The 18,335-nt window shown below is 39.0% G+C and overlaps 1 protein-coding gene across 4 annotated transcripts in view; it reads right to left on the bottom strand.

Annotated features, from left to right (window-relative positions):
• Positions 1 to 5,144: 5,144 nt before the first annotated feature.
• The window catches only part of CEMIP (cell migration inducing hyaluronidase 1), a 141,850-nt gene continuing 128,659 nt past the window's right edge, over positions 5,145 to 18,335 (bottom strand). For all 4 annotated transcript variants that reach the window (XM_066592780.1, XM_066592782.1, XM_066592783.1 and 1 more), the window contains 8 exons: positions 16,000 to 16,215; positions 15,641 to 15,852; positions 14,888 to 15,073; positions 13,336 to 13,540; positions 12,157 to 12,246; positions 11,021 to 11,178; positions 10,742 to 10,842; positions 5,145 to 9,339 (listed from right to left, as the gene is read on the bottom strand). In XM_066592780.1, coding sequence (XP_066448877.1) covers positions 9,212 to 9,339; positions 10,742 to 10,842; positions 11,021 to 11,178; positions 12,157 to 12,246; positions 13,336 to 13,540; positions 14,888 to 15,073; positions 15,641 to 15,852; positions 16,000 to 16,215 — 1,296 coding nt within the window. In that variant the 3' untranslated portion in view covers positions 5,145 to 9,211. The remainder of the gene's footprint in view (positions 9,340 to 10,741; positions 10,843 to 11,020; positions 11,179 to 12,156; positions 12,247 to 13,335; positions 13,541 to 14,887; positions 15,074 to 15,640; positions 15,853 to 15,999; positions 16,216 to 18,335) is intronic.

The following is an 18,335-nucleotide window of genomic DNA, read 5'->3' on the forward strand; positions in this document are numbered from 1 at the left end:
CACCACTTAGGTCTGACCATTGTCTATGTGTATAGCATCCCACACTCTCCACCTTGCCATACTTTGCATATCTCTACCCCTTTACCTTCTATATCACCCCATTATCTGTAGTATGTAAGCTCATTTTAGCAGGACCCTCACACCTACTGTTTCCATCAACTGATTACTACATGTAACCGTGGTTTTTATATCTTTGTTTCTTGTATCTGTTCTCCCCTGTTTTGTAAGCGCTGCGCAATATGTTGTCACTATATACATAAAGATTATTATATCATGGCTAAGATAACGTCTCAGCTGTGTCTTTCTGCTTCAGATGCTGTTAGTTTTCTAACAGAGTGGCTATGAGCAGTAGCCCTGCTATGCATCCTTATATACAGGCTCCTCTTTCCCTACAGTCCTTGAGCTGGTGACCTAGTAATCACAAGGGTTACATCTCACATATTTATTGGCCTTTCCTCATTAGTAGCAACACTTATCAGCCTGCGTGGGTAATAACACTGCCACTGTTATGTGTATTGCACAGCTGGAAGAGGCCTGGCGGTGCCTTGGCTCAGGTTCCATGCGTTCCTCTAGGGAGGAGTCTGGTAGAGCCACCATGACAAGTACCAACTCTACCCCGCCAGTGTGGGCCTCGTGTCCTGGTCGCTGTGGGACACTGCAATAAAACTAAGATCACATGACACATTAAAAGGGTTTAAAATGTATGGCTACAACTGAGCTGGGATAAAACAAATTACCCTGCTATAATATTGCTGGCGAGTTTATATGATATGTCAAAAAAGTAAACTTAAAATGTTCCTTAACATTCAGGTGAATAGAGAAACAATGCTGGTATTTAGGTGCTGCTCTCCAATAAAATTCGACAGACAGTGGGATAAAATTATCCAACTTCTCTTTTATTATATCAATTAAAACCAGCAGATATGCATTTCAGGGTAGGCCCCTTCATCAGTCAGGCTGGGGAAGACATCACTCTTGAGGCTGGAGAATGTTGACTAAAAAGCGCTAGTGGTACCAAAAGGCATGGGAAGCCTATCCAGGGAGCACCAGGAGAAGTCTGTCGAACTTTCTTGCAGAGCCTAAATACCAGTATTGTTTCTCCACTTACTCCTCTTGAGTACCATTTGGTGGATCTATCTGGTCGCTAGCACCTTTCTAGTGAAACTCGTTTCACACATTCTTTCATTTTTTTTTTCTTCAACACACCTGATTTGGCCTTTGCCCTTAACTTTCAGGTGACTTTTTATAATAAATGGCTGTGTGTGTACATAATGACTGACGCTATTTTGGCCATTATATGAGCTGATGGGTGGAGGCTACTGCTCTGATGTTTCCCACACACTGCACAAGGAGAAAACAACAGATTCTGCTCCCTACCTGTCTGTAGCACACACAGAAAAATTACACAATCATGGAGGATGTTATGGAGCAGTACTGAGCAGTGTAGATGTGATTCCAGTAATTGTGAGTTTTTTGTGCTTCTGTCGAACTCTGCAGCTCTTTCTACTCCTCCGCACTCTGAAAATTCTATTTCTATGGACAGCATGAGACAACACTTTCGTTAATCCATCTTGGTGTCTCTTCCTAGAGACAGACTTTACTTGACAACAGACAGTAGACATCAAAGTAAAAGGAAGGGAGACCTCTAGTGACCAGCACTTTAGAGTGATTTTTCAGCACAACAGCGTCATTTTAATTAAATCATTTATACTTTTGCTACTTATCACATTGACACCAGTTTGATCTCTTTGAATATGATATTTATGTAATAGTTATATTGGGTGTTTTGTTTTGCTTTTAGTAGAAAGTGGACTGCTATAGGTGGTGTTGGATGAAGGGGCATAATATCTATGTTATAACTTGTCCCATAACAATGCTGTGCTCATCCTGGCCAAGTAGATGCCCCTCGCTGCCAAGGCTTATGCCATATCTTTTCTTCCATAAGGAGAGGGCAGAAGGATAACCTGGTTTCAAGAGTGTCAAGATTTACGTTACAGAGAGCATCAAGGGAAAGCTAAGATGGTCTCATTTAATCTCAGTAGTTCAATCTTCACAGGAGCAAGATGTAATATGGCTATAAAACAGATATTCTGCAAATGTAGTTACATTTTTATTGCTGTTACTTTAGGTTTAATGGGTAATAAGGCTGGCAACACTCTGATTCAGTGGCCAGCGCAGACATTCAGGCAAGAACTGGACTGCGTGGGAGTACTTATGGCAAGGAAACCCTTTATGTGGTGAATACAGTCTTTCCATTCTCTCATACTGCAGGACAGTGAATGTTGGTGCTCATGTGATTTCACCAGCTGTATAAACTATCTGCCTGGTTCATGAATCTGCGCTCTCCTTAATCTTGAGTCAACAAAAATACTCTTAAATGCTTTTATCATATACCTCCTAGACTACTGCAACATCCTCTTCTGTGGTTTTCTTTCTAATACTCTTGCACTCCTGCAGTCTATCCTCATCTCCACTGCCTATTAAAGTTAACTCTTCCCTTATACCTCTACTGCTAGTCTTTCTTTTGGTTATTGCCCAGCGAATTCATTTTTAGCTGTCCTCTCATACATCTCTGCTCTTATCTCCTGCTGGCTCCTTACATGTAATCTCTGATTCTTAGAAGACCTCCTGTAGTCTTCTCTTGTCTCTTTCTCACAGCCTCATCTCCAAGATTTCTCCTGTGCATAACTCATACACTGGAATTTGCCTTCTTAACACATCACTTTCCCATCACCCAACCTGGCTGAATACAAGCATGTCTGGGATAAGCATAGATCTATATGCTAAGAGTGAAGTAAAAAGGAAATCATATAAGGGTGCACTACATGGACCATGTGCTCTTTTTCTGCCATCAATTTTCTATGTCTCTTTAGACCTTCCTCTTCAGAAAAGCTTGCAGCCTGCAAAAACCCTGTCTTCACAACTGTATAAGTAATGTCTACCTTCACCTATTGTATCTTCCCTTTCCCTTATGAATTTTAAGGGGTCATCCACCGATAAACTACCAATAGCTTATCCTTAGTATAGGCCATTGATAGTTGATCGGTGGGGTCTGTTGCCCAGAATCCCTGCCAATTAGCTGCTCAGAAAAACAGTGCGCTTGTGCACTGAGCTGATTTCTATAAGAAAGAGACAGCTCCGTTCCCACTGCAGTGGCCAGGCTTGGTATGACAGGCAAAGTCCCTATTTACTTCAATGTGAACATTACTTGTAATATCTAGTCTGGCCACTGCAGTCAGAATTGAGCTGTCTGCTTTCTGCAGAAATCAGCTCAGTACAGAAGGATAGTGGCCCTGCAAATAGCTGATTGGTGGGGATTCCAGGCAGCATCTTCCATTGATGGCCTATCCTGTGGATCTAGGCCATCCACAGTTCACAACAGCATTTTTCTCATTTTTGTACGCATCTGATAAGGATTGCCGTGGTGGACTGTGAGGTGAAGCTGCCTCTTGACGAGAGAATCAGGACGGATTTGGAAATGGGTGCCAGATGGAGTGAGGTGGTGAGCATGCAATCCTTTTTTTGGTCTCATCTGCAGTTTACATCTGGACAACCCCTTTTTGCCCTCATGGGTGGGGTAGCCTCTTCTTCTGTACCAGTCCTTTACTCTATAAGTTCATACATTTTGTATTTGCTTGTTTTTATCATGTGTTTATATATTATACATTTAACCCCTTTTGTACTTCATATGGATGTTAAATTTGTTATAAAATATATAATAATGATATATGGCCACTCTAATAAAAAGAGAAGTGGGTTATGAATGAATGGGAGCTAGAGGAACTCTCGAGTGAAAGCACTTGAATGACTGGTTGGGAATGAAACTGGTCCATTCATGGGATGGGATGGGGTCCAGATGTTCACACATTTCCTACTAACATACCATGAAGTTTTAATTTAGCAATACATTTTTAACCCCTTTGCACAAAAGGGTATACATGTAAGCCCTCAGGTACTGGAGGGTGTATTGAATGAGCTAGTAGCCAAGCTTGGTCCATAACTGGCAGGTGACAAGAATGTAAAAAAACTGACACCTGCCAGCAACAGTCGCGATCTGCGCTAGCACAGATCATGGCCATTTAACCCCTCAGTTGCGAAGGTCAATGCTAACCACACATCAAAGCGGTTAGTAACGGGTGGGAGGGGGGAAACCCACTTCATAGCCCCCATGCTATCACAGCGACTTGATGGTTGCTATAGCAGTCCAGGACCTAGTGAAAGCTCCCAGAGCTGACTTGGAATTAAGCCTTTTAAGCCCTGCAAGGCTTAATAGAGAAATGCTAAAAGTACAATAGACTGCAATACAGAAGTATTGCCGTCTATTCTACAAGGGATCAGATGATCACAGGTTCAAGTCTCCTATGGGGAATAGTAAAAAATTGTAAAAATAAGTTAATAACATTTTTAATATACAAAAATATAAAAAATTAACCCTTTTCAATGTTTTGAAGTTTAAAGAATTAAGGAAAAAACATAATTGGCATTGTAGCGTCTGTAAAAGTCCTAACCACTAAAACATGAAATTAGTGTTTCTTCATTATGAACACTGCTCAGAAAAAGAAAATTATTCGGTCACACTACCTCAAAAAAAAAATGTAAAAATTTACATGCACCCCAGAATAGAACCAATAAAAACTACAGCTCACCCCACAAAAAAGGAGCCCTCACACATCGCCCTCAAGGAAAAAATAAAAAAGTCATGGGGTTTCCAAATATGATCACAGAGTATAGTTTTATTTTTTAAAAAGTAGTAAAACAAGAATATAAATTCGGTATCGCTGATCCTCAGAAGTAATTTTTATAGCACCACGAATGCCCTTAAAATAAAACCCAAAGAACAATGGTGCAATTGCATATTTTTGCATTTCACCCAACATTCATTGGTACCAATTCAAAATAAATGTGGAAAAACAAGCCCTCCTACGGCTATGTTGACAGCAAAATAAAAAGTCATAGCTCTTGGAAAGCAGGGCTGAAAAAATGACAATGAAAATGCCTGAGGAGTGAAGGGGTTAAACTGGCTTTTGTGTGTGTAAACCTCCAGGACGACACTGCTGTAGTGGATTGGTTGAGTAGGTGCTGTGCCTATCTACAGGCTCTTGGTGCCATAATGGACAGAGATGTGAATGTACTGAGAACATGGAGACAATTTAGCATATCTTTATTGTGAGTAAACACAGACAACAAATGCTGATATAAACGTCTCTAAATTTGCAAATAATCAAAATCCTGATTTACAAAAAGGTCATCTAAAATCATCCATACATAGTGAATCCTATACAATCACAGGATAATGACACATCTAGTCCATCCCTGGCATCCAGATGAATAAATAAATACAAAATATATATTTTTCTTTTTTTTTTGTTTCACATGAAGTCGATACGAAATATTGCATACATACAAAACACTTTACAGTACTTTTACATCTATCTCCGAAAAAAGACCAGCTATTTCGGTGAGTGGAAAACAGAGAGACGAGACAAAATTGTATCATAAAACGCTAAGATTGTGTACTAGGAAATACCATGTTACTGATTCTTGTGCGCTGCGGTTTGTCTATAAATCCCACTCGCAAAGCTTGTTTGGGCAAATGAATGTGTCCACGTCAACAACCTTTTACACAACTATTTCAGAGAGCGACTAGGGCAATTTCAAGTGGTTTTAAAACTAGGAAGCGTAATTACCTAATAGTGCAAAGCAAAAACAGAAAATGCCGTAGTCCCTAAAGTATAAGCAAAACTAGTGACTGTTCTCTTAATGAGCACACTATGCCAAAAGAACGGTATGATACTTCAGGACGACACGAAGTAAACAACGATATATTATACAAAAGTTGACTATACTGATATTGTTTGGAATGCTGAAATGTTGGTTATTAACCGTTTGTCTGCTGAAATGTTAGGCATCGTCATTTATCCTCCGTGTAAGGATTTAGTAGTAGTTGTATGTTATTGTAGAAGACTAGACCTAACAATTATGACATTTCGTTTGAGGTGCAGGCTACTCACTCATTGTGACCCCATGCATTGCATGTTCACACATCAAAAACATATATATGAAATATAATCCCTCCCCCCAAAATAAGCCAGCGTTTGGGTCCCTCACGCTGGGCTAGAATGTCATTTTACAGTTATCATTAAGGTATAATCTATAACCTAAGGGCAGGGCTACACCTAGACTTTTGCAGTAAGACTTTCTTTTTTACATTTTTAAGGCTACTTTCACATATTGTGTATTCATTGCAGACTTTCTGCAGAGGAAATCCTGCAGTAAATCCGCATTGGCTAAATCCACATCTAAATGTGCAAAGCATGCAGAAAATTCCACGGTGAATCCCACTGTGTGAACATACCCTTAAGGCCTAATCAGACACACAGATGATCGCTCATTAGATGGCTTTTGAGCGATTATTTTGCACAATATCCTAATTGTTACTAATGCCTGACTAATGTGAGCCACTGTCCTCTGAATAAATACCTTTTGTTCTGCCGGCGGGGCCGACAGCTGAGAACAGCTGAGACAATACAATCAGCTGTTCTCAGCAATCCCCGAGCAGAGCACAGCTTGCCGTCCGTCTTATCAGCTGTTCTGCCGAACAACAGTTTTCAAGACAAACTGAAGACCGTCATACGGCAGAAAACTGAAAGATGGGCACATTTAGACACGACGATTATCGCTGAAAAGATGGCTTTTAAAAGAATTTTGAGCGATAATCGTTGTGTCTACATGGGCCTTTAGCCGCATGTGGATTTTGATGCAGATTTTGGTGCAGATATTGACCGTGGAATTTAGTCACTGCATTGCAATGAAAGAATTCTATGGTGAAGTTTAATTGAAAGAGAAAAATCCAGTGTAGAAAAATATGCATTTTTCTCTACAAAAAACAGTTTTAAATGGATAAAATACCAAAAAAAGATGTTAAAGTAGCAACACATAGAAAGTATTACCACATTCATAGCAACCCAAACAATGAACAGATTTTGTTGTTCATTTCGCATGGTGAACACCATAAAAATAATTTTAAAAGGTAATGCTATAATTGCTATTTTTCTATAAATCCGAAGTTTTTACGCTATGTGTGAAGGTGGCCTTAAATGTATGTTCACACGGCAGAATTCACTACAGAATTTTCCACATGAATTCCGCCTAAAAAAAGGTGTCAAAATCCAGTTTTCTGCTTCGGATCCACATGCAGAATTTGATCTGTCAATGGGCAAAAGCCGCCAACAGAATTCTGATGTGGAAAATCATATTTCTCCGTCAAGAAGTGACATTCTCCTTATCACAACTCCACGCGTGGGTTTTACCCATTGACAGGGCAAATTCTGTGTTCAGATCCGCACGAAAAAATGCAGCTGAAAGCAGCAGATTTTGACACGTTTTTAAGGCAGAATTCACATGGAAATTTCCAGAGTGAATTCCGCTGATTGAACATACCCTAAAGGTACGTTCACAAATAGCGGATTGTGTTCGGAGTTTCCACATTGGAAAATCTGCACCAAAATCCACATCAAATTCAGCATCAAAATCCATGGCAAAATCCACCATTGCTGCAGATAATGACTGGGTTCTTCACCTCTTCAATTGAAAGGGTAAAATGTGCTGCAGATTCTGTTGTGGATTTTAATTCTGATCTGCAGCAGACTTCACCTCTTTAATCAAATAGGTGAAATCTGCTGTGGATCCGTGTCAAAATCCTCACCAAATGGCATGGATTTTGGTGCGGACCTTAAGAAGGATTTGTAAGAGATTTCAAGCTATTTTTATTATGGAGGAAAAACAACTTCTGCTTTTTAAAATTGCTCAGAAATCTCACCATGTGGTGATTAAAAAATAAAAGGTCTAGGTGTAGTTCTAGACTTATGGCGCTGTTACGCAGGCACCGTTAATGCTCATGTAAAAGGGCTAATTTCCCGGCAGCACGCCACTTGCAGGTTCAGCCTGGTAATTATTATGTGCGATGTGATTCACACCCATGAATCTCGGACTTGACTCGCTATTGGCCATGTGAATGTACCTTTTTCCATATGTCTGAATGGAGTGGTTTTGGTGGCAAACACATGGATTTCTGCAAGCCACATTCAACTGAATGGAAGAATTGCAGAAATTTGTGCAACAAGTCTGCCACCGGTGAGTTCGCCCTTAGAGATTGACTTTACACAAACTGTAAGGTTAAATTATTAATAGAGCTAGTTTGTACAAAAATGTTCTAATGCCATATCAATCATTCACCAAGTACAATGGGTGTTGCACCTTCACGTCATACTAGAAAGATAACACTGTCTTACATTAGGATACATATTAAAGTGAATGAACTATATTGGATCTTGTATTTAGACGCCTATCAATAGGCCTAGTCTAGACATCAACAGAACCATCTGACTGTCCATGTAATGAAGTATACAGCTTGCCCTTTCCATACCCTCACTATATGCTACTTTACCTATACATCTCTGGTTAACATTATAGTTATTTCCCTGAAAGTTGCATGTACGAAAGGAAAATGTAAATGTTTGCTTTAAAACAGGAAGCTTTGGGCAGAAGGCTGGAGAAAGTCTGCTGTCTACACATGCGGCAGAAATTGAAATGAACTCCGCCTATGTCATACCAGATGGCAATGTCCACCGATATAACCACAACATATTAGAGGCACCACATCTTTATGCTCTTTGTAAGACTTTGGTCCTTTTGGTATTTCAATGTGAAAATGTAACCCTGCATTTACTAGACAGACCTTACACCTTAATGTCAAAGGTTGTTTTGGCAGAAACTGGTTAGAGAACTTAGGTGTTACAAATAAAATATCGAATATCCTTGAAATCCTGTTTGATGCAAACAATCAGTTTAAACCTGAACAACTTCATTGCCAAAATAAAGCAGAATTCGTGAATTATAATCTGGCAATGTAGTGTGAACACAACGAGGATACATATGAATCCCCCAAGGAATCAAATTATTATATGTAGGAAACATATTCTATGTGCTAACGACAATTCTCTTCAATGCTAGTGCTGTACGGAACACATGGGAGCCTGGCACGGCGGGTACAAGAAGGCGGTGGGCACCCAGGTATAATGTGTACAACACAAGCAGACTCTGGGCAGGGTGATTGGGAGGAAAGGTTGTGCGTTCTGACATGTTGTGCCAATGTCTTCAATCCTCCCCTGCCAGGAAATAATAACAGTGGTAAAACTTCATCCATTCAGCTTCATAATTGCATCTTTCTTTCCACAGGAAAAGGGACAACTTGATAGATTTTTGCAGCCTCTGTGTTTGTAACCAACTTGGTCCAAATAGGCTGGAAACGTCCTTTATATCCAATGAATGTTAGCTTATCTGGAGACAAAACAGGAATAGACAGGAATGGCGTGTGAATTCTGGAGAAATTGTATAAAACCTTTAATTGTAGTGAGTTGTAGTGGATCCAATAAGTAAAAGGTCACTACTAACGTTTCAAAATGTTTCTCTATAAGGGTGGATTTACACATGGGGTAAAAATCCACCACAAACAAATCCACGTCTTACACATGAACTCTGATGTGATTTTGCAATTCAGTTGCTGCAGATTACACCGTTTGCATTGTGAATCTGCAGCATTTCTGTGAAATGTCTGCAGAAAAGTGGAAAATTCACCCTAAGCTTTTTTCAAATACACTGCTTTTGTGTTAGTTTTTTGGGGATGTAAAATTGCCATAAACTTCATGAGTTGTTTTTTTACTAGCATTGGTCTTGGTGCATTTGGTGAAAAAAGAAACCACAAACACAAAAAATACACACAGGAAAGATGAGGAAAAATGCCCTAAAAAAACTTGCATCTTTGTACTTCGTAACTCACAGTGACCTACAGATCATATCTGGCTGCAGTGTTTCTGCAGAAAAAACGTGGTCTTTTTCATAAAAACATTATGTGTCAAAATATCCTAAGGACCCTTTTACATTAAACAATTATTGTCCAGATTCTCGCTAGATCACGAGAATGTGAATGGTAATCGTTCAGTGGAGACGCTGCCAGCGACTGAACAACAAACAACCATTTGTTTGCCGTCCGTTCGTTTTTTGCAGGTAGAAAACGACGATCGGTCTGTTTAAACAGGCAGCCATTCATCTATGAACGACTGCCTGTTTACCGTGAATGTAGGTGGGCTGCTGGAAGATTTCTGGTCACCCGGCCTCTATTCATTGAGCAATCATAGCTGCTGTATGAAATCATAGGACCAGTATCGCTGGGACGACTGTCAGGAGCTTCTTCGTAGAAACGTACATTTGATCACTGGGAACTGCCTAATTTGTCAGCCCCTAATAAACCATTAATACCAGTTGATTTTGCTGTAAACAGGAAGTATCCAAACACATACAAGGTTATCTGCAGGGAATTTTAATTCCCAGCAATACCCTTTCAGTTTCATATGGGGCCGATCGGCAGCAATTCACAGTATAATAAAAGTGTGCGCGGTTTCTAAAACCCCATCTGCATGCAGTGGAAAAAATCCACATGAAAATTAAACCATGCTACAGATTTTCATATCCGGCTCATGAATGCAGTGGACTTTCTTTTATGCAAAGAAAACAATATTTCTGTGCTGTTTGGTATAATAACCTAGCGTACCTGTCATTATGATATACTGCAGTTATATAAGGCAGCATATTTTCATGACAGATCTGCTTTAAATAGTGTGATGTCCGCGTCAGTGTTTGCTTTACTGAACCCACAAACTCTGAACGGATTTCGAGACCTCACCTTTCAGCTTTATATCTCCCTCAATTCCAAGCTTTCTCAGAACCTTGATCCAAGGCCCTTTGTTGTAAAATCTTCCTTTTGATACGATGACCACAATAGAGCTGTAATATAAAGTTAATTGTCACTTAATAGTATTTTAAACTTTATGCAGGGGCATAACTACAAGGGGTGCAGAGGTTACAGTCACATTTGGGCCCTTCTGCTGGAGCTAGGAACATCAAGCCATTTACAAGTCATAGATGTGGCGTATAGGTATTATACACTAAGAGAGCTACTCACTTGTCCTTGATGTTTGTCACATAGTTATCAAACTGAGCTGGAATTCCTTGTAGCACGGCAGTTTTGAAGCCAACACTATCTACAACTTTGCCTTGACTTCCATCAATCACAACCACTTGTATCCCATCGTCTGGCATGAAGAACTTTTTGTTATCCACCTGTTAGATGTAGAATTTCAGAAAGTTAATATCTAATGTCAGTGAAAATCCTCATGCTGATAGTCCTATTAGCTGAATATGGATTCATAAACTTCATTAGAATAGCAGCCAAACCTCAGTCTGCATTTATTAACCAGTGAACTAAAAAGCTATATCATGTTTTTTTTAAATGTCCAAATGATGTGTGGCTTGTGTGTCAGCAGTTGTATGCATCATTTATGGTACCTCTCTATAAGGACTTTTGTCTCCACTACAATAGAGTAGGGGCCAGCACAGGAGCTTGCAATACTATAGATTTGTATTATTAAAGGTTAACACTATGGAAACTACAAGACGTGTGCCGCTGGGATACTGTGGACTGTCTGGAGAGCATGGCTAGCTATGGTTGCCACCAGAGTATTCAAAGGTGAAAATTTAAACCCTGGTCATGGCATTATATATGTGCCACGTGTGTCTGTACCTCTTTCCCTCTCTATCATAAAGCAATTGTCTCCAGTGTATGGCCATCCTGTGTACATTGAAGAACAGAAATGTGAAATGAAAGCTTATTCTTTGTACCCGTGAAAAGCATTATCAGAGATTAGTTAGATCGATATGAGATAGATAGATATGAGATAGATAGAGATAGATAGATAAAAGATAGATAGATATAAATAGATAGATATAGAAATAGATATGTGATAGATAGATAAATAGATATGAGATAGATAAATAGATAGACAGAGATATATGTGATAGATAGATAGATATAGATAAATAGATAGATATAGAGATATATATGTGATAGATAGACAGATATAGATAAATAGTTAGATATAGAGATATATATGTGATAGATAGATATGAGATAGAGATAGATAAATAGATAGATATGAGATGGAGATAGATAAATAGATAGATATGACATAGATAGATAGAGTTATATATGTGATAGATAGATATTTGCCAATATACAACAATAGTCAAGTCATTATTTACCTCAATATATGCAAAGTCATCTTTCAGATGGTAGTATCTGGTGTTGTAGGATTCTACTTTGATCTCCAATAAGTGATCCTTTGTCTTTTCCTACAACAGAAGTACAGTATTTAGCACATCACCCTGTCAATATATGACAAAACAGCTGCTAAAAGATTGCTGATATTCTTGCATCTTCTGACTTGTCTTTAGGCTAGCTTTACATCGGCCGATAGTCGCCCAAATAATCGCTCAAAAGAGCGGGAGGTTTCTGTCCTCCCTGAGCTCGCCTTAGCACAACTTGTTACTGTTTGACAGGTATACCGCCTCACTCCAACACTCGCCACTCAAAAACGACTATGAGCAACTGTCGTCCCGTGTGAACATGTGACCTGATGGCAAGTGAGTGAGAATCGCTCACTTGTCAGAGTTGTTTGGTTTTTAGCTCATCTCAAAACCAAGCGACTATCAACCCGTGTTAACAGGCAGTCATTCATCTGAACGACTGCTGGAGGTGAATGCCCTGTGCGCCCCACCTCTATTCACTGATCAATCATCGTTCCTGTGTGAAAGCACAGGAGTGATTACATTGGGATGGCTGTCAGATGTCTTGTATAAAGCCACCCTTAATGTTATGGCAGAAGATTTTTTGTAAAGGGCAAAACCCAAAGTGTGAAGTAAAGTCTAGGATCTTTCCACTGTAATGTCACCAGTATATCCTCAGTTTATAATTCAGTGTATTGTGTGTGAAATTCTTAGCAAAAGAAAACTGGAATCTAAAAACTTCTAATCTCATAAACCCCTTGAATCCACCACATGGTTGTCAATGCAAAGTGTAATTACCCACAGTGGATGGAGCCACCCCATTTATTGGAATGCCCCAGGACTACGGAGAACATTTCTGATAATATCATCTCCGGGGATAGTTATTTATGCAATTCCCTGATATAACTGGAGCCTACGTTTGCGTCTGAACCCAATAGAGGCGTAGTTTGAGAAGTTGAAAAATATTTCTCTTCGTCATATAAAATTATATCATAACATTGTTTATGCACTTTTCTTCCCTGTACACAAAGCTTAAGTTTTATGATTTCTCAAATTTCTCCTCAGACAATATCATACTACATCACCCCAACGCACGAAGCGCATTACATAAAGATTGCACCCCGCCTCTCATAAAACTTAACCATGGTAATTTACCAGATGATTCCCGCGCAGTTTCTTTGGCAGAGGTGCATCCACTATGGGCATTTCTGAATACTTGGGGTAGGCTGAAGCCTGGCAGTTGCTGACACCAGAACCTTTTGGGATCTCAGCTTTGATTTTTACTCTCTCGCAGCCTTTCATCGAACAAAATGCTAATTTCTCTTTTTCGTTCTGAGCTTTCAGCATTAGAAACAGTAATCTGAAAAAAAAACAATAAACCTACTGAATATGAAAGAGGAAATTCTATACATTTATTAGACGAAGAGTTTACAAAATGCAGAAAGTAATATGTACAAACATTCACTATAGCGGCAGCAACATTGTCAATAATGAAAATGATTTCATATTTATACGAAGTCTTTTTAATGACAATTTCCAGGAGCCAGATATTTTAATTCAGCAATGATTGATGAAAATGTGTTAGTTATACTGACCAATACTGAAAAATGCTCATTTGTCAAATTTTTACATGTGAATAGTCATCTCCTGACTTTTCCTATTCATCTACTTTACTATTATAATTGACGTTGCACTTGAACGTACAGTAACAATAGAGATGTAAACCTCCGTCTTTTGCTTATTATGATGCCCATAAACCGCCTTTCTATTGCAAGCTAATTGATTTATGTCGTTATCATACACTGAAATGATCATTACAGCTTTTTGTTCTGTTTCTATGTGCAAAATTAGAAGGAAACATGGCATAAAAGCATACTATTTGGAAAAATTAACATTTTCTTGTAACAGAAAATACATGAAATCTGATGAAAGTGACCTCTGTTGGATATGTAGAGGGGTGGTGGTTTGTCATGTGTAAGCACTGTTTATTTGCTATTAGTTTATCTGATGCAGTGTTCTCGGTACATGAAGTAATGTCACCCGGGGAGATGTAATAGGAAAAATATGTTGTTTACCTGTGTATGCGTATAATAATACTTTGGTAAGACTCCTATTGCCTGCCCCTAGCGAGGGCTCCAATACCACCCCAGGGCCCCTCGCTTCACATACAGCTCCAGAGGCTATATTGCTCTGGCAATATGAAGAGTTACAACCTACCATTGTTTGGGATTATGCCAGCATCCTCATCCGACTGTTGGGTTTACCTTGTTGGAAAGTCTGCTATATCAACAGTATAATATACTAGCCTGGTAGACAAAGATTGTGCAGTGACACTTGAACTTGAATGTCACCAGGCATAGCCCTACAAGGGCTGTAGCATAACTGTGCACATAGGACGGTATCTTTACCAAAGAAATAAATGGAAGTGTTGCCTGTACAAGCCAATCCCATGTTACCAGTGATTGTAATGTGGGCAGGAATGAATACAGTGAGCTACGTGATGGAAAATTCCAACTCTCCTTGTCTGTGTCAATGTTCATATGCTATTTTATAGCTCCCGAGTAATAAGATTACTTTGAATGCCATGCTAGGTCTTTTCATGGAAATGAACATATTTGTCACCGTTCCAATGAACAATAGAACACGGAGCTCTAAACCTTTACATATCCTTTCTGTCATGTATAGTTGAAAAAAAAAGATCACATACCCTGACTCCTCATCCCAAAAATAATAGCCCCTGCCAGGGTATGCCTGGTGCACTTTGTCCATTTGGAATGTGCGTACAAAGGTTCCCGTCTTGAATGTTTTCTTTGAGAGCCGATTGTGAATGTCTGAGAGGATGGAAAATGTTGTCCCTTTAGGATAACAAAATCCTACTTGAATCCAGTCATTCCTAAAATAGGAGAATCATGTGTTACCACAAGTAATAAGAACTTGACATCAAATTTCCTAAGGAATCAAGTGGCCAAGAAAAATATTACGTTTTGAGATGGCTATTTTTTTCCTGGCTTCAAAGCATATTGCACGAAATTCTAGAAAAACACTTCAATTAACCCAAGAAAACCATTTCATAGTGCCGGGAATACAAATAATAACACCATAAAGAGCATTTTAGGTTAGATGTTTTATCTTTCCAGTTTTGTTTTATGAATCATATCCGAAATGTGAAAACAATCACCTTGGTAGTGATTAATGGCCTGCTGGCGAAGGGCTCCTATTTGGAGACCAATGTTCTCAGGAGAACAGTAACTTAATAAAATAGTCATAATATTGCATGAGGGAAATGTTCATGCTACTTCAACCATGGTTTGTTATTCATGAACTTTGCTTGCCCTTCTTGTTAATTATGGTGCCATTAAACAGATGTGACCATACATATTCCTCCTCAGCTATTTTAGATGATGAAGTGCTATAACCACTTAAGTTCAGAAAGAATAATGCAAATACATGCACAACCTACTTTTGGAAGTTAATAAGCCAAAGAGTGAGCTCCTCAGGGGCGGTCTTATCCCAGTGCACTGTATAGCCTTTCTGCAGAGTGATGACAGGCTGATATTGTTGGTAATGATTGCTTTTTCCAAGTGCTCCTTCTAAGTGCAATGGATGTTCAGGATACTCATCTTTAATGATTGTCATAGTTGCATCTGCTGGTCTTCGTGCTTGTATGTAAAGCTACAAAGAGTTAGATAGACGATCTAGTCAGACAGCATCAAACCAAAGAACTACAAATGGATATTTATTGGAAAAGATTATTTTCTTGATTGCTAATTGTTTGCTTAGCACTATAGCACTTTATATATTTGCTGTTTTGGGAAATACCTGTGCATAATTGCCACTGCATATCGCCCCCTTCCAGTCTGGAACATCTAAGCAATCTGGATGTCTCAATAACCAATTGTCTTCCTTCACTAAAAATGCTCCTGGATATTCTGACACCGAGCCATCTACATCATGAAAAACTGTGGTCTTATCTCCATCCATGTTCATTTGGCTGAACCAAGATCCAGGTTCTCCAAAGAAAACACGTGAGGATATCTGAAATGAAAGCAAGCGGTTTAGGGCAAATTTAATTGAATTGCATTAGATCACTTTTTAGTGTCCCATTGAGCAGTCTATCAGTAAATTTCACTTAAAGGCTATGTACATTTTTGTATTTTTGTTTTAAATCAATGTGTTTTTGAAAACACTGTGTTTTTGTAATTGGTTTTCATTAAAACTTTCTGATTATTTGATTTCTACACTTGTATTGTTTTCGAAGACACTGCAGACTGGAGGACTGAAACCATAGCAAATTCTGTCAGTCAGAGTAAACTGACTGACTCGTCCCCTTAGCCTGCTTTCCTATTGAGAAACTGCATTCACTGCCTTTTCACTGAGGTATTACAAAGGGCTGTATGATGGTGTCAGGGGATGGTGGATGGGTGCAGAGGAATCTACTATTACAGAGGGCTGTAATTCATGCCAGATGCATTTTCTGCTCTTAACAGCAGTGAGGGGCATGGACCAGCAGCTACTCAGTGACAGAAAGAAATGGAGGGAGAGAAAAGCTGTGCAGTATTGAGTGGGTGTGGTTATGCTACACAGCCTCTGAAAAAGGAGAGGGGAGTAAGAGTTATGCTTGTGCACATTCATGAGAGAGAACAGCTGATCAGTGCTGGAATGCCCCAAAGTCAGAAAATTTAATGTAGAAGAGCCTGTAAACCAAGTATGAAGCTTTCTAAACACATGAGAAATAAAGTTCAATGAAAAAAAACAGATAGGTGCAGTATTTTTTTCAACTGTGTATCAATTTTTTTCATTCACAAAGGTTTCCATAGCATTTTACAGTAAATGCGTGTAAGGTGCGTATCTATATCTGAATAAGTCTAAAAGTTTGTGCTTCAGAGAGCATTTTGACCAATCACGTTCACTGTTTCCTAGCAGGGAATGTGAGGTCACATGACAGACCAATCATCTGTCACTATGAAGAGGAAGCTTAATTATGTATTCTTAAGAGGGCTCTGCAGGTCAAACCTCTAATGAATATCAACAAGAAAACATTTTGATTATGAAATCCTGATGACATTCAGGAAGATCACAAAATGTTACATTTGAAGAAAATACACACAGGGCAAAACATATTTATTACATCATCCTTAATTGATATGCGCAAAAACATAGACTAAGAGCATTTTGTTGACAGATGTTCTTTAAAGCATTATTTCTGATTAATATTTTAGACATGCAGGTCATCACATTTTCAGGAAAAGTATTTCCACCCAGTACACTAGGAGCAGTGTATAAAGGAACAGAATGAATCATAAAGCTGATCTATATCTGATTGTATTCTACTTTACTTCATAAACATGGATTAATAAAGATAACCATATGACATCAGTGATTTATACAGAAAATGGAGCTGTAGTATGTGTTTGAGTCAGACAGTAGTTCTTGCTGTTTAGTTTTTACATTTTGAGCATTATTATCCATTTTTATGTACTATACAGACTGAGTACTTACTAGGATTCAAGCTGGATTTCCTGGACCCCACATCCCTAGTATGAAGGGGACTCCTTCACTAATTTTCTCTGCACAACAACATTCCCAGCAACCCACTGAGCAGGGACGTACCACACAGTCCCATTAACATGAGTGTTGCTGCATTGCAATTCCTTGCATGGCAGGTGGCTGGAAGCGCAGCTGTGCAGGGGAAAGGCTGAAAGACCTCCGTCACTTCATTTTCTGGACTGGCGGAGGTCCAAGAGGTCAGACTCCCACTGATCATATATTTTTTGCATATCATGGTGATGTGTCATGACATTAAATGATGAGAAATCTCTTTTAAGCTGGCTATTCACATGGTGAATAGTCCAAAGCTCAAACTATGTACATTTTGTAACTAAACGCAGGACTATTGATGCCCAGAGCATGGGAAACAAATAAAGAGAATTGGAGCTCCTAACACAAAAAGAGAAATATGATGTCATAGGAATCACAGAAATTTGGTGGAATGATACACATGATTGGAATACAAGTCTTGAAGGGTACAACTTATTTATAAGAAACAGACCTAAAAAAGGGAGGAGGTATTGCGTTGCATGTTAGGAAAACCTTAATCTCAACAGAGATTCAAGCCTCAGAGCATGATAGTTCTGTAGAAAGTGTTTGGGTAAAAA

The sequence above is a fragment of the Eleutherodactylus coqui genome, chromosome 2 (genome assembly GCF_035609145.1).
Source record: "Eleutherodactylus coqui strain aEleCoq1 chromosome 2, aEleCoq1.hap1, whole genome shotgun sequence".
NCBI classification, from domain to species: Eukaryota; Metazoa; Chordata; class Amphibia; order Anura; family Eleutherodactylidae; genus Eleutherodactylus; species Eleutherodactylus coqui.